The sequence below is a fragment of the Ambystoma mexicanum genome, chromosome 7p (assembly GCF_040938575.1).
Source record: "Ambystoma mexicanum isolate Mex_15411 chromosome 7p, UKY_AmexF1_1, whole genome shotgun sequence".
In the NCBI taxonomy this organism is placed as follows: domain Eukaryota; kingdom Metazoa; phylum Chordata; class Amphibia; order Caudata; family Ambystomatidae; genus Ambystoma; species Ambystoma mexicanum.
Genome location: NC_090939.1, coordinates 912,138,013 through 912,152,613, shown reverse-complemented (window position 1 = coordinate 912,152,613; position 14,601 = coordinate 912,138,013). Strand labels below are relative to the sequence as shown.

At 45.2% G+C, this 14,601-nt stretch overlaps 1 protein-coding gene across 2 annotated transcripts in view; it reads left to right on the top strand.

The window, feature by feature from the left end:
- The window catches only part of EPHA3 (EPH receptor A3), a 908,976-nt gene that overhangs the window by 613,186 nt on the left and 281,189 nt on the right, over nt 1-14,601 (top strand). For both annotated transcript variants that reach the window (XM_069637202.1, XM_069637201.1), the window contains exons 8-9: nt 1,410-1,512; nt 12,866-12,933. In XM_069637202.1, coding sequence (XP_069493303.1) covers nt 1,410-1,512; nt 12,866-12,933 — 171 coding nt within the window. The remainder of the gene's footprint in view (nt 1-1,409; nt 1,513-12,865; nt 12,934-14,601) is intronic.

The following is a 14,601-nucleotide window of genomic DNA, read 5'->3' as shown; positions in this document are numbered from 1 at the left end:
TGTTGATGTTTGGACTTGCACAAGAGGGCGAGCTTTATCAGAACTTCCTGAATGCCAGAAAAACACATTACAGAAATGTAAAGGGAGCCATATGCATTAGAGCCGAATCTATACTTACCACTGGATGTCTAAATGGCACTATAGCTACCCAGAAAGGGAGCCCGAGCGAGAATGTACACATTGCATAGCAAGCGCCTGCACACTTTGGTGCCATAATGCCAAAGTAGGGTTCCGGGGACGTTACATTTCTTCGCTAACACTCTTTCCTGCACCTGAAATTCAGTGGAAATAATTCATACTATGAGCTGTAATTCTCTGTTACACCATCACCCGATGAATTAAGGAGTGACAACAAATGGGGCGCCTAATAAACATTAACATAAAGATGCATATTAGGTAAATGTGTCCCTTAATACCAAGTGTAACATAAGATACATATAACTCATAGCACATAGTATTTCTAAAATCCTCTAGTTGTGACATCATCGCAACTATCTGCATGTGCTATATTTCTCTTGCTATGATACTGGTAAATGCTTACTTAACTGCGGGAGTGGGTGGAGCCTACAATGATTCCCTATAGGGTATCAGGAAGAACACACTCACCCATACAACTTAAAGGGGGTGAAGTTTGTGGGACACTGGAAGAGGAGTTTTTGGTCCATCCTCCTTTGTGAGAAAAACCGACCAAGATGCATTAACTGTTAGACAGCTGCTAAGCAATGAGGGTACATTATTCTGTACATTATTCTGTGTAATATCCCACTGATAAGGAATGCTGACCTATCAATATGCGTTCTCTCTACTTATTGAGCTACTTATTTAGCTATCAGCAGCCGTATTGATTAAGTAATTCAAACTTTAAGAATAACTTAATCATGTATATAGCGCTTTTATCCAAAGCGCTTTACATAGAACATTTTTATATACAAATTATTATAGCTAAAAATGATTGAAAGCCTCTTGTTTCGCACAAAACAACATGTTAACCCAAGACTGTACATTTCATAGTTTATTATGTTAATGAGTGTTTAATTGTGAAGGTTATTGTTTTAAGCTGCAAGTCGTTGCATATTTCTAAGCATATCATTCTGTGCAGTTTTTCTTCCGGGGCACATCTGAATATAAATAGAAATGCCTGATTGTATGTGTTGGCAGTGCAAGACTTGCACATGATCCATTGCACGAATGCAATGCTCACTGGCCAGTCTCAGATTTAAGCAGTGAGAGCGATGGGTCTTTTCTTTTATGTCCAGTGAGTCACTCTTTTGGATTGGGAGCTCAGCATGTGGTAGTTAAACTGTCCTCGGCGACAAAGGGGGATAATGAAAGCTTAACGCGCCTGCTCGCCCCGTGCGTGCCTTGTGACGCACTGACGCTGTGCATTGTTCTTCCTGTCACCCTTGCAGCTTTCTCAATCTCCAGTGAAAACAGCCAGGTCGTAATGATTGCCATTTCGGCTGCTGTGGCCATTATTCTCCTGACAGTTGTGGTCTACGTCCTGATTGGAAGGTTAGTTGTTTTGGTTCCATGTTTGTACATTTTACTCTTTCACTTAGTTTCTTGAAAAGTCTTAAATGCACCTAATGAGTCCACCTCATGCTACCAACGTAGTCTTATTTCATCGCTAGGTACTTCAGCACACACGACCCCAGTAAACCTGGTTTTTGCAATGGTTTTTGTGTGCATTTTTAAACGTTACTCTTTAAAGTTTGTTGAGAGTGGCTTGAAGAAATGCACCTAATCAGTCCACCTTATGCCACCAATTCAGTCTTTTAACATTGCCCTGTACTTGAGCGCACACAACATAGTTGAAGCAGAATCGCGGTTTTGGTCCCCTTATTGTAAGTGTTTTTTGGTACATTTTTGCAAATTTTACTCTTTTACTTAAAGTTTGTTGAGAAAGGCTTGAAGAAATGCACCTAATCAGTCCACCTTATGCCACCAATTCAGTCTTTTAACATTGCCCTGTACTTGAGCGCACACAACATAGTTGAAGCAGAATCGCGGTTTTGGTCCCCTTATTGTAAGTGTTTTTTTGTACATTTTTGCAAATTTTACTCTTTTACTTAAAGTTTGTTGAGAGTGGCTTGATTAAATGCACCTAATCAGTCCACCTCATGCTACCAACGCAGGCTTCTAACATTGCTTTGTACTTGAGAGCACACATGACGTAGGTAATCCAGTGTCCTGGTTTTGCACCCTCTTTCGCAAGTGTTTGTCTGTGCATTTTTGCACATTTTACACTTGTACCTAAAGTCAGTTGTGAAAGACTTGAAGAAATGCACCCAATCAGTCCACCTCATGCTACCAACGCAGTCTTGTTACATTCCTCTGCACTTGAACGCGCACGACACAGTTGAACACATCTCAAGGAAATAAGAAACACTCGCATGTGATTTTTACACAGGCTTGTATGAGGTTGAATAGGCAGTCACACTCAAAGCAATAATAATTTGAGAGTATGGCATTATTCTGAGCCTTTGCTTGGAATTGTCCATGATAAAATATAAGCATTTATCATAAAACATCTGTTGCTTATATAGCAATTTTACCAAAGTGTTTCAGAGAAGAAAACTTATATATACCAATTATTATTACCCAACCTCTATTCACCGTATTTTTTTTATTAGCATGCAGTATAATTACAAAATTTTGCTTTGAATTGATTTCCCTCCCCTACAAGAGCCAAGAAAAGATTATCACGTGTCCATTTCAGTCTTGACCTTCCTTGAGCTGTAAGAGATATATTGGGCTTATGTGAAGCCTTCTTATATTTTATCTCTTTTCATTCTTGGCTCTTGTTTACTTTTCCCTTCCCCCTTGTTTTTGGTAGTTTACTGGTGTACGTTCCAATTTGTTCATCATTGTTTCAAGAAAGATGCCCGGCACTCTTATGGTTTTCTGGTTTATTCCACCATAGAGGACTTCCCACCATAGGTCAGGGTTCAATCCGCAACGTGGTGCTAGGCTGTCATGCAGTATCCTTGTTTCTTCCGTCCTGAGCTGTTTACAGAATAGGTTGTAGCCCCAGATAGAAGCTCAGGAGCTACAACCAAAAGACCAGCTAGCCCTGAGTCCCGACAGTCCCAACATTAGCGTAGCCCAGGATAATTTCCAGACCTAGCAACAGCCTTGGTTAGATGTCGTAGAGGTACATCACCTTGTCCACATAAACGACCGATATTGTTGTTTATTATGCCATACTCCATTAAGTTCTCTTTTTCACCGTATTGTCCCTTCCATTGCAGCTTTTCTAGCTTCCATGATTTAACGAGAGCTCAACATGCCCTCTTCACAATCACCAGAAGAGAATTTGATAAAGGCATTGAAGAGGCATTAAAAAGCCTATCTGCAGCTTTGTCCCTCGTGACTGTCCTCGTAATGGGGAGGGTCCACAAAGGCGTCCAGTAGAACAACTCATCCCCACAAGCATTTTTAATTTGCACCAGCCCCCTTTTACCAGATTCATGAGGACCTGGTACAACCCGTAGGTGGTCAACTCGTTGTGCACGTTTTCCTGCATTTTCCATGGCATTTTTAATGGGGGGGCAGACCCCCCCATACCTGCAACCTACATCCGCCAACACTTTTCCAACCCCCCAACTATTCTTAGAAATTATAATATATATATATATATATATATATATATCTACTGCACACCCCAGGGGTCCAGTCCTAAAAATAAAATTAAAGTGTCTCAACATACAGCATGAGATGTGACGTCACCAGAAATGACCATATCAAGGTGAAATATGCACATTTCATTCAATTGCCTTTGCATAACAATACACATTGCACAGGACGAATAGCATTTGCCTTTCATAAAATCAAGACACACAAAAAACCAAGAGAGGATATTTTCTTCTAATAGGGTTTTGAAAACAATAAAAGGAGTGCATGTTTCAAACTCCAAGACTCGATACCGTTGTGCTCCCTGGAACATGCATTCCTGAAATGTGACACTTGAAGTTTGGTTGTCTGCTATGTCTCATCAGCTTATATGGTGCAGTGAAGGGTCCGTCCTGCGAATGTGACAACTGCGGTTCGAGTCCTGAGATCGGCATGAGTTCAGAAAAGACAGCCAATGTTTTTCATTTCATACCTCTAAAACAATTAGGGGAACGGCGTCCGCCCGCTCAGAAAAGTGGGCGAACGCTGGCCTCCCGCATGCACCCCCAACATGAGCCCTGACACACCTCGCCAAAGATGCAGTGAGAAAATGCAGAAAAGAGGCCGGGATGCGTTGGCCCCTACGAGTTGTGCAGGTACAATTTGCAAAGCCAAAAACTCGAGCAAATCTGAGCACGATTGGAGCATCTTTGAGATGTTCACGTACAAATGCTATTCATAAATAAATACAGTCTAGCACGGTGCAATATGGAAAAAAATCTGAAAAATACCTATTGGACATCGAGGTGGCAGTTTCCACTCCATTCCCTTACCTGCTGATACCAACAACCTTCATCTTAATATACAGTGTATCATTGGCCTTGCCACTCTTGGCTCGGGCTTGGCAGTCACAGATATAACATTCTGGAGTTTGACCCCGAAACGGCCAGGATTGCCCCAGCACACTCTCAAGTGCCTTGCGTATCCACCGTTACATTATGTACTAACTGACAATTCTCCAAATCTGCGCTAGAAGTCCCATCCCATTATCTAAGCACTTTAGGACATATTGCAGAACCAGGGTCCACCTAGCAGGACCGACATGCATCCAGGCTATCACAAAACTGTCTTCCCCCTGCTGCGTCCATCTATCCCTTTGTTCGTGACATCTATTTCCTCCTTTACCATCCTGTTGTCTTGGCATCACTTGTTTCTCTCTTCCAGCAGACTAAGATCTTGATACCCCTGGCAGGGGCACAATATGTCACGCTGCGGACAAGCCTAGGCGTTTTGGGACTACGTGGATGCGGGTGCTGACTTGGCACAGTATAAAAGCATTACTGAGACGAGTGTGAGCAAACATTCATGTTATGTTAATAGGCTTTTATACTATTAACATAACATGAAGGTTTGCTCACACTCGTCTCAGAAATGCTCTACTTTTAAGGATTGTCAGTCACGCATGAGGGAGCAGGTACAAATCTAAAATGCGCAGAGGCATTTCCTGATTTGCTCCAGTGCAAACCTTTGTGAGTCAATATCTAGCGTGCATTCCGAAAACACTGCCAAGGATTAAGCTGCTTTTTGGGGGGCATCGACAATGGATGGGCTTTAATACACCCATGATCTATCTATTCATTAATTTATTTGGTGTTTAGGGAACGGCGATGGCGAAGCCGGGAGATAAGCTCAGGTGTTACATGTGATTTCATTGCTCAGAAAAATATTGAGGGGTACTCAATATTTTTTTTAACCCACTAAACACCCTTCTCAACATATTTTATAACTGGTGCAATAATATAAACAAACTCCAGTCCTAGTATATTTGGGGAAATTGTTGGATAGTGGGTTCAAATAATATATCGAGGGCCCTTGATGTTTTTTTCAGCGATTAAATCACTGGGTACCAGCTAATATCGTAGAAATGAGCAGCATGGAATCTTTCTCAGAATTGCATTTAGGTGCCTTTCCGGAAAACAAGCAGCGCATAACATTTAACAATGCGTAGCAGTAGAGTGGTTCCATGGACAAGGACTTCAGGTTTGGAAGGCCTTTGCGGAACAGCAGTGTTTTCAAAATCTTCCTGCATCAGAGATGATCCCATTTGAGTCTGATAGAGGAAACATCTTTCATAGTTCTGCCCGGCTGGCGGTGAGCATATTAACCCCGGTGCCCTTTCCTTTGGTATCTTTGTTGGATGAGTCTGATTTCAACAGGTGCTCAGATGGTTCTGGGGGAGCGTACCAACTGAACCTGTTGATCATCAATTTTGGGACATTTTTCAGAAACAATTAAGGGGCAAGAATGGTCTTGCAATCAATTCCTTATTGGTCCGGGAGGCAGTGTAATGTTTGTAAGGCCCTATGACGGTGGTCGCATGTGCCCACGTTCAGGACTGTTCGGGAGTAGTTGTAATGTCTGAATGCCTTTCTTGTGATAATGCTGAGCCAGAGATGGCTGGGAAGGTGGCAGAGCCGGCTGATGAGTCCCTGGTGTTTCTAGTTGCTTGCAAACCAGAGGCAATGAACTAGGATACCATCAAAAGAAGTTTATTTCGGTAGGACCAAGCATTCCATACAAACACAACAGTCAACATCACAATATCCATAAAAACAGCAAACAAGTAAAGTCCTCACATGAACTTAAAAGCAGAATCATGGACAGTCAAGCCTTGATAGAGATTCTCTTAATGATACCTTTGCTATTTGTACTTCAAGAGCAGGATGCATGCCCTCTGTAGTACATTCAGGAAGCTGACATGGGCCACAGCACATGCTCACTTTTTAATTACCCGATTTAAACTGCAATCAGAATTGCTTATGGCAGATGGGCTTGGTATTCACCTGCCATGGAGCCCACTACCTACATATGTGTCAGTATTGCATGTGACATGCAATAACAGGGGTCTTCTTTTGGGCTTTAAAAGAATGCCACCCTTAAAAGGTATGGAAATGAGTAGATGCTTAATTACGAGGCCTTGCTAATGAATTAACAGACACATTGGAGATACTTCGTTCTTATAACTTGAGGTCTATTTTTCATGTTATTTGTTAAAGTCAATACGCTTTTTGTTAAAGTGCCTAATACATGACATGCATGTCTCGGGAGCAGTGGCGGCCGCTTACATAGGGTGGGGGGGTGCCGCCCCCCCCCACAGAGAGAGGAGAGAGAAGAGACAACCCTTCGTGCGCTGCCTGTGCCGACAAATGCAAATCAATGTTGTGCAGAGCGGCAGATCAATTATTTATTTATTAATCTGCCACTCTGCAATGATGTGCTGCTGGCCTGTGCCAGGCCTGCTTCTGCCCCAGTGGCGGGGTGCATCCTGATTTACGTTCTGTTCTGCCATGTATAGTGTGTGGACCTTGTAGCTCCACGCACTCTACGTAACCATCCTCTCATTCAGGAGGCTGGCGGGACACTGGAGGGGTGGCCCGCACTATTGCTATTATGCGCAAACAGCGCACCAGTCTCTGAGCCCTCCTGGACTCCAGCCCATGCAGCATAGCAACAGCCAGGTTGTGGATTGTCATTGGCTGTTTGCCAGCCAATGACAATCCGTGTGTGGGTGGAGCCAGTGTACCACTGCCTCACCTCGTTCTTCGAAGCTTAGCTGCTGGTGGACTTCTTCCAACTCGCGCCCAGGCCTGAACCAGGCCCATCCACGTGGGCAGCCCTACCTAACGGTCCGTCTCCAAAGGTAAGTCAAGTATTGGCTTGGGCTTGTGGACGTGTTAATTCACTACAGTTAATTAAACTCTTAGTCTTCACCATGCAGCATGAATCACGCTGCACTGGGAAGACTACGAGCTTACTTAACTTATGGCGGGCGGCCACGGCACTGTGCCTACATCTCACTGCGAGATGCAGTGCCAGTGTCACGGCTTGTGCACCGACCATATTGTTATTGCCTGCTGCTCGCCGCCTTGTCTTCACCAGGATTCTTGGTGAAGGCCGGGCCGTGGGCGGGTAGGACTCGGAGCACTGTCTGTGCTGTGCACAGCCTACAGAGGAGGACGACAAGGCCATCGGAGCCCAGGACTGGAGTCTGAGCTTGACTGCCTTGGTCCTCCTCAGTCCAAATCGTGAGTGTCACGGCTTCAGTTTCCAGGCTCAGGAGTGGCACGAACCAACCGACCCCTCCACGGTCTAGGTGCCTGCAAGTTGAAACTTACACAAGCCTCCGAGACCCTGGCGGTGAAAGAGGGTTAGGGTCTCGTTGGTTGGATGGGTTCTGTAGCAAGGGTAACCAGTAAAAGGACTAGGGCAAGGGAGGTGGACGGGTAGGGGGACATAGGGTAATACAATAAAACATTTGCTCATTCACTACATGCACTTTTCCCCACCACACCCCACAACAAGGTTAGAAGCCAAAAAGAAACTTATCTCAAGGGGTGAATGCTGGCCTCCTGCCTGCGCACTCTCAGGTCCTGACTCTGGAGCAGTTTTAGTGGTGAAAAGAGAGTGGGAATTACCGTTCGTGTGTTGCTTCACACATCAAACTCTTAACATTCATGCTCTCTCACAAAGGTTAATTGCACCCTTTGGATACTCAAGGTGCAGCATGCTCAATATGTTAGGCGCACTGTTTTGCTCTGGTTATCTCCTGCACATGCGGATTTACACCGCGCGTTGCTCCGCTATAAAGGTGGTCCCAAAAAGTCTGAAATATGGGCTGAAATATGTTATGACCCGTGTTATTAATCACACAAGTCGCGTAATGACTTTTTAGCAAGCTGCGTATTGTCTAACGCGTTCTCTTCCTGTAGAGTGGGTTACGGAATTTGTATGTTAATGCCATGCACTGCCGTGTCGGGGCGGGACCTCTGGACTCTGCGCGCGGTTCAAATAACTATGGCTCTGGTGGTCAAATGAGCGAACTTAGCTTTTGCTGGAGCAGGGGGACCTTGGAACTTCGGGCGGAGCCCCCTGTGCGTGCCCCTTCGTCACAGCTGTTAGGGAGTTCAATCGCTTCTACAGCAGTGTGCGCCTTTCCCCCGAGTCAGCCTTGGTTTCCCAGTACTAGCGGTACTTATCTGTATGTGCCGAGGGGCCCGGGTTGATGATGTTTGGGGCATGGCCCCTTGTGCGCTTCCACTTGCTCGGAGCTCTGGAGAACACGTCTTCTCTTGTTCTCTTGTTGAGCTTCAGAGCACAAGCCCTGTGCTGTTGTTGTCCTTGCGCGCATGCGCACGTGTGTCCCACCCAACGTGGGCTTCACAAAGGTGTTCTGGGCCCGGGGGTGCCTGGGAACTGTAGTTTGCAGGCTTCTTCACCTGCAAAAAGGACATAGGAGTCTTCTGAAGGCAGGATTCTTCCTGCAAACATGCATTTCTTTAATGTACTGGTTGCCATTCATCTATGACCCCCTCCAGCAGCTGGTAAACCAGGTTGATGGCCTTGCTCCATGACAGTGAGAACCAGTCCTGTGTCTGACTCTGGATCCCAGAGTCAGACACAGGACTGGTTCTCACGATTTTATTGGAAATATAAGAACACATTAGGCACAGCGTGCGTACGGCAGTTGAATGGTGATCTTGCATAAAGGTTCACGTAACATTACAAAGTATACATGTGTCACATTTAGAACTTGCTTAGACACACTTGTGCTGCCTAAAGTGCCCATGTGTGATTCTTCAGATTTATTGCATTGACGTACAAAAAGCATTTGAAATGCCACGCAATCATCCTCAGCATACGTTAGTGGACAACATCCTTCCTGAACGTAACGAAGCATGATGCGCATGCGCCTCGCATGCCACACGTATGGAGAGGAACTAACACTTTTCCACTTGCAGGGAGTGAGTATGCAACAGGAGTTTCATGCAGAATATAGAAATGCCACTGACGTCATTTGGGTTTTCTTTAATAGGAGGAGTGTGAGAAGAGAGTGTGGGAGGCAGTTTGGCTCTAGCGTATCGTGTGCTTCCTTTTGTTTCTTCTTTAAATGTATACATGGTCCTGAAAGTGTCTGTGCGTGACAGTCTGGCTCTGTCATGATGTGCGCTTCACGTGTTTAGTTTTATAACCGAGGTATGGGGCTGAAATTGTGAATTGAGCATCATTGCAAGGCTTAGCCTTGTCTGGTTTTATGGCAATAGCTGGTACTGCGCTCCTGTGGAATCGTGTGTAAGTACTTGAGGGCAGGGGCGATAGAATAGTCCCTGTGACCACCTTGAGGACAAATGTGTTGACTGCATTCATCACAAGTGCTTACATGGTCACCTGCAGGTTGCTGTTTGGTATCTTTCACACATGCAGTGTTTATCTTATCCTGTCCGTTATGCTAACATGAAGCCTTTACCATGGTGACATCATGCATGCTGATGTCTTGTCTGGTGCAAACATCTTGTGTGAGACGTTGTGGCTGAAGTTCGTCTTTTCTGCTCTCATCTGGAGACAAACATTGTGTGCTTTCTAGGCAAAAATGATTATCTACTATCAGGACACTGTGTTGGAAAGGTGGCCTCCTACTTCATCACTCCATAATCCATGCTTCTCCCATGGGAGGTGACGCAGAGACCTGTATCATGTGCACCCCTTTCATGTGATGATGAAGCCATACATCAGCAAATGGAAATGCTTTGCCAATGTGGACCAGTTTGATAAGTTACTTCAGGGGTGTTGCTATGTCTGGAAAATATTTGGAGCTATGCTAATGTCAGGACTCAGGGCTAACTTGTAGCCCTGACTCCCTCCAAGCATCCCAGACACTGCCTCCGCTCCAGCTCCTTTTGCAACACTGTATAGAGATTTTTAATAAAGTGTGAAGCAACTTGGTCAGCTCATTTTAAAGAATATGTATTCAGCATGATATTTATTCAAAATTATATTTTTCCATCATTACTATCCATTTAATGAATTTCTTTATGCACACACCATAGTATCTACTATTCGCAATACAAGCTGCTGTAAAATGCACCATCACACTTGCACACGTAAGAATAATGTACCGCCATTAGTATGTAAAACCTAATGCTTTTTATGTCATATTTCAGTGGGTTTAGACAGTAAATTGTACCTTTTGGAGGCCATTTTTCAAATATTTTTGCGAGGAGAGGACACCCCCTGCACCCACTTTGTGTGGCATGGTCTTGCATGCTGCGCACCCTCGCTCCCAAATTCCCCCTGGGAAATTTACGCCCCACCAGCTTTCAAACTCACCAGCTGCCACTGTTCGGGAGGATAGGTCTGGGGGAACGTGCTCGCCTTGGAAGCAAGACGACACAGAGCAACACAGGTTCAATCCCCGGGTCCGCGCTTAGAAACCTCTGGGTATTAAGCGTGTTATAAATATAATATCATATGTCTCCAAAAAAAGCATGATCACAAATTACTCATTTTTTTCCGCTATGCAAGAAAAGCCAGTTCTATCCAAAACATGTCCTGCAACAACTGGACCTCTTAATGCTATACAGCGGCAATGCCTTGCTCCCAGAATGAGTCAGTAACTGGTGGGAGACAAGAAACAAGACAAAGACCATTTACTCCGTCAAGAAAGGCAGTGAGTGGGTCAGCATAGAAGCAAGATCCAGTATCACATTTGCTTTGCAGGATGCGGAAATACCTGCCGCTGGGTGCCCACAACTTTGTCCATCAACTCACACAATATGAATGATCGCAAGTACTCAACATAGCAAAATCAAACAGTAGAACCCAACCCTTCTCCTCAAAGGTGCTATAGCAAAGCATCACCTGTCCACCCAACACCACGGCAATTGTTACCCAATGCCATTCCATTATCCATTCCATTCCATTAGGACCTTCTCTACCATTTATTTTACACTCATCAAAGCACAGCAAGATTTTGACCATCACTAGCTGTGGTTTGCACTAAACCAAAAGACCCAAAACAAATATGATTTCACATTAATAGCTTGTTTTTTTTTTTCTCCAGAAAACATGCACAGCATTGTGTTCTTGAAAAATACACATAGGGCCTCATTACGACTTTGGAGGTAGCCATGCTCTAAATAAGGGCATGGCTGCCTCCAAAACCGTGTGTGGGTTCCCTGAATGGGGAAATACCGGTCCATTCCGAGTATGGAGGGCCCGCTATTTCCTCCTTCAGGGAACCCGGGCCCGGGTCTTCCCCATTCCCGTTCGAGCCCCCATAGGGACTAACAACGGGCCGATTACGACCGGCCCGTTGTTAGCTCCCTGCCCTGGTCCCCTCGTCCAGAGCGGGTCCCACGAGGGAACTTCGTATATTGCGGAATGGGTTTAACGGCGCCGCCACCATTAGCGGCACCGTTAAACCCATTCCGCAATAGTTGTAATGAGGCCCATAGTTTTGTGTTAGATTGAGTTTGTAGTTTTTAGAAATTTTAAGAGCCTGTAGGTTGGAACCTGAAACAGGGTACCATACATATAACAGGGAAGAACATGTTGGCAATTAGCCCTGCAGGTACATCTCACAAAACAACCCAGGTAATTATGTTCCAATTTGCCCAATAGTCTTATTTTGCTCATGAACAAGACTGTTTGATAACTGGAAATGGCTAGATAAGCAACACGCTCCTTCATAATGTAGTTCCTCACCTTGTCCGGCGCTGTACTCACAGGCTGAGGCCGAATCCCACATTATAAAGCCTCACAATTTCATAAAAGCCCACCCCCGACATTTCAGCTATCGTTTAGACAGGAAATGTGCTGAGCAGACAAGGGAAACCATCTCAAGTGTGCTTGGTTTTGATGAAAGTAGTTTGGTATCAATTATGAATGGTGTTTTGATTTTTGTGCAGTGATCTGCTTCCGCTGCCTAACGTTGCATGCATATTCTAGGCCGCGTCAGGCTATGAAGCGCCGTCATGCATGCACGCCGCCACTGAGTCACAGGCACGGATGCACGCGATGTGCCCTTGGCAGCCGCGCGGAGCCTAGAATATTCATGCCGAATTTCCAGCAATATGTTTCCATGTTCGCAAAGATGTCCCTAGCTCGTTTTCAGAGCAGTGCCCCTTGGAGGATTCTGGGACATGCAAACATACCATTGCTCAATCTCATCATTTGAATAATGCCCAGATCCTTCAGAGGTGATGGTCCTTACACTGAACAAGGGGTGGTTATTACTCATCATTAATGCCCTCTACCATTCTACCTTTTTGTTAATTGTTTTATGAAGGTATCTAAAACTGCATTCTTTCGATCAATTGCCTGTTGAGCATCTATGTGGCATACCCTGCTGAAATGAGTGCAATGCAATTGCTTAACTGTTTACATGGCTTTGATATGTCATTTCTTGTTTTCCTAGATTTTGTGGCTACAACAAATCTCTACACAGTCCAGATGAAAAAAGATTGCATTTTGGCAATGGACACCGTAAGTTTCAAGAGGCAGCGTCCTTTCACTCCCCTGCCTTACTAGTTTTGTGTTAAAATGTGTTTTAACATATTATGCAAACTCAAGGATCTAAACTGCGACTCGGGAGCCGAGCCATCCTTTTAAAAGAACTCCATGTGGTGCCCCATACCAGCGAATAGTGGAATACGCAGTCACTGTTTTGGGTTGCAGACCGAGGTTGCTGGCAAACGCAGTCCTCCACCCCCTCGCGTGTCAACAATAGGGCCTGCCATGGTGTGGTTTGCATTTCAATAAAACATGTGGTAGGTAATTCTAAATTGATCCTACACGCATTGCTCACATGCAGAGCGTAGCTCTCGCTTCCCCGTTACCAACTAGGGCGGAAAGCTGGATACCAGCAAATTCGGCAAGGCTACAAGGCACGCTACAAAATGGCCACGGATTGCGCGCGGCACATTAAGCGTATGGACGCCAGACGTCAGCACAAAGCAGATGGACACGCCCTTCCGCAGACTTCAGTATTCAAAGAAGCGTGTCTTTCGAAAAAGGCCGAATGTACACAGTTTTTAACCCTAGTGTGTAACTATCGGGGCTGTAATGCATTCTGGGGCCTCCTGTCTTGAAGAATGCGTATCTTTACCTCTAATTGGAAAGAGTTTGGTAGGCACGAGTAAATGAAATGCATTACAACGAAACCTTGACTGACATTTGGAGGACTACAAATGCGTCATTTATTTGCTGCAACAGTCTGTGATCTATTGAAATCATCTGCTTGGCAGATGCATAGCCACACTCCGTTAATGGTATGTTTACCGGCTGAAATATTTTAGAAACGCAGATCTTGCGATTTATCATTCTGTCGACCGGCTGGCTGCGCGTTAGCGGGAGGGAGCACATGAACAGCCATTTGGACACATGGAGCACACATTCGTCATGTCTGTCTGTTCATTCTTGGCATGCGACAAGCATCGTCTGCCAACTTTGTGCTATCTTGGGTAAATTTGGACCACATAGGAAATGCACCGTGCATCAGCGCCGTGGATGGGCCACTCTGTAGGGTGACCAGACGTCCCGGTTTTATTGGGACATTCCGGGGAAATAGCCCTTCGTCCCGGTGGGATCCTGGGATTTTTTTTAATTTAAAAAACCACACCCGGGGTTTGCAAGGTGGGTGGCTACAGTGCCGATTTTTACCGGGACCCGATTTTGACATTCCGAAATCGGGTCCTAGCACGAATGGGGCTGTGAAAAGATTAGCTTCTGGCCCCACTTGTTAGACAATCCTGGCTAGGCCTCTGCACTTCTTCCGTTAACAGATGACGAATCCGAATTTTATTTCTCCCTTGGGACGGAAATCTGTGTTTCAAGACTAAGGGCCTCATCACGAGTTGGGAGGTATCCTGGCGGTAATACGGCCAGGGCTATTAACGTTAACGCCAAACCCCCAGAGCTATTAGCACCGGATCACATGTTTGGTGCAATGGTAATTCACCATTGGGCCCATTCGGGAATTCCCCAGTGGGCACAATGGGGAATTTGCGGTGCTACTACCGTCAGCGGTATTAGCGTGCAGCAATAGCACCGAAAATTGGCTAAATCGCAGCAGATTTACCCCCAGCTGTAAGCTGGGGGTAAATCCTGACAAACCCGTGATTTGGCGTACCCTTAAATGCAGTGGTAATAGCG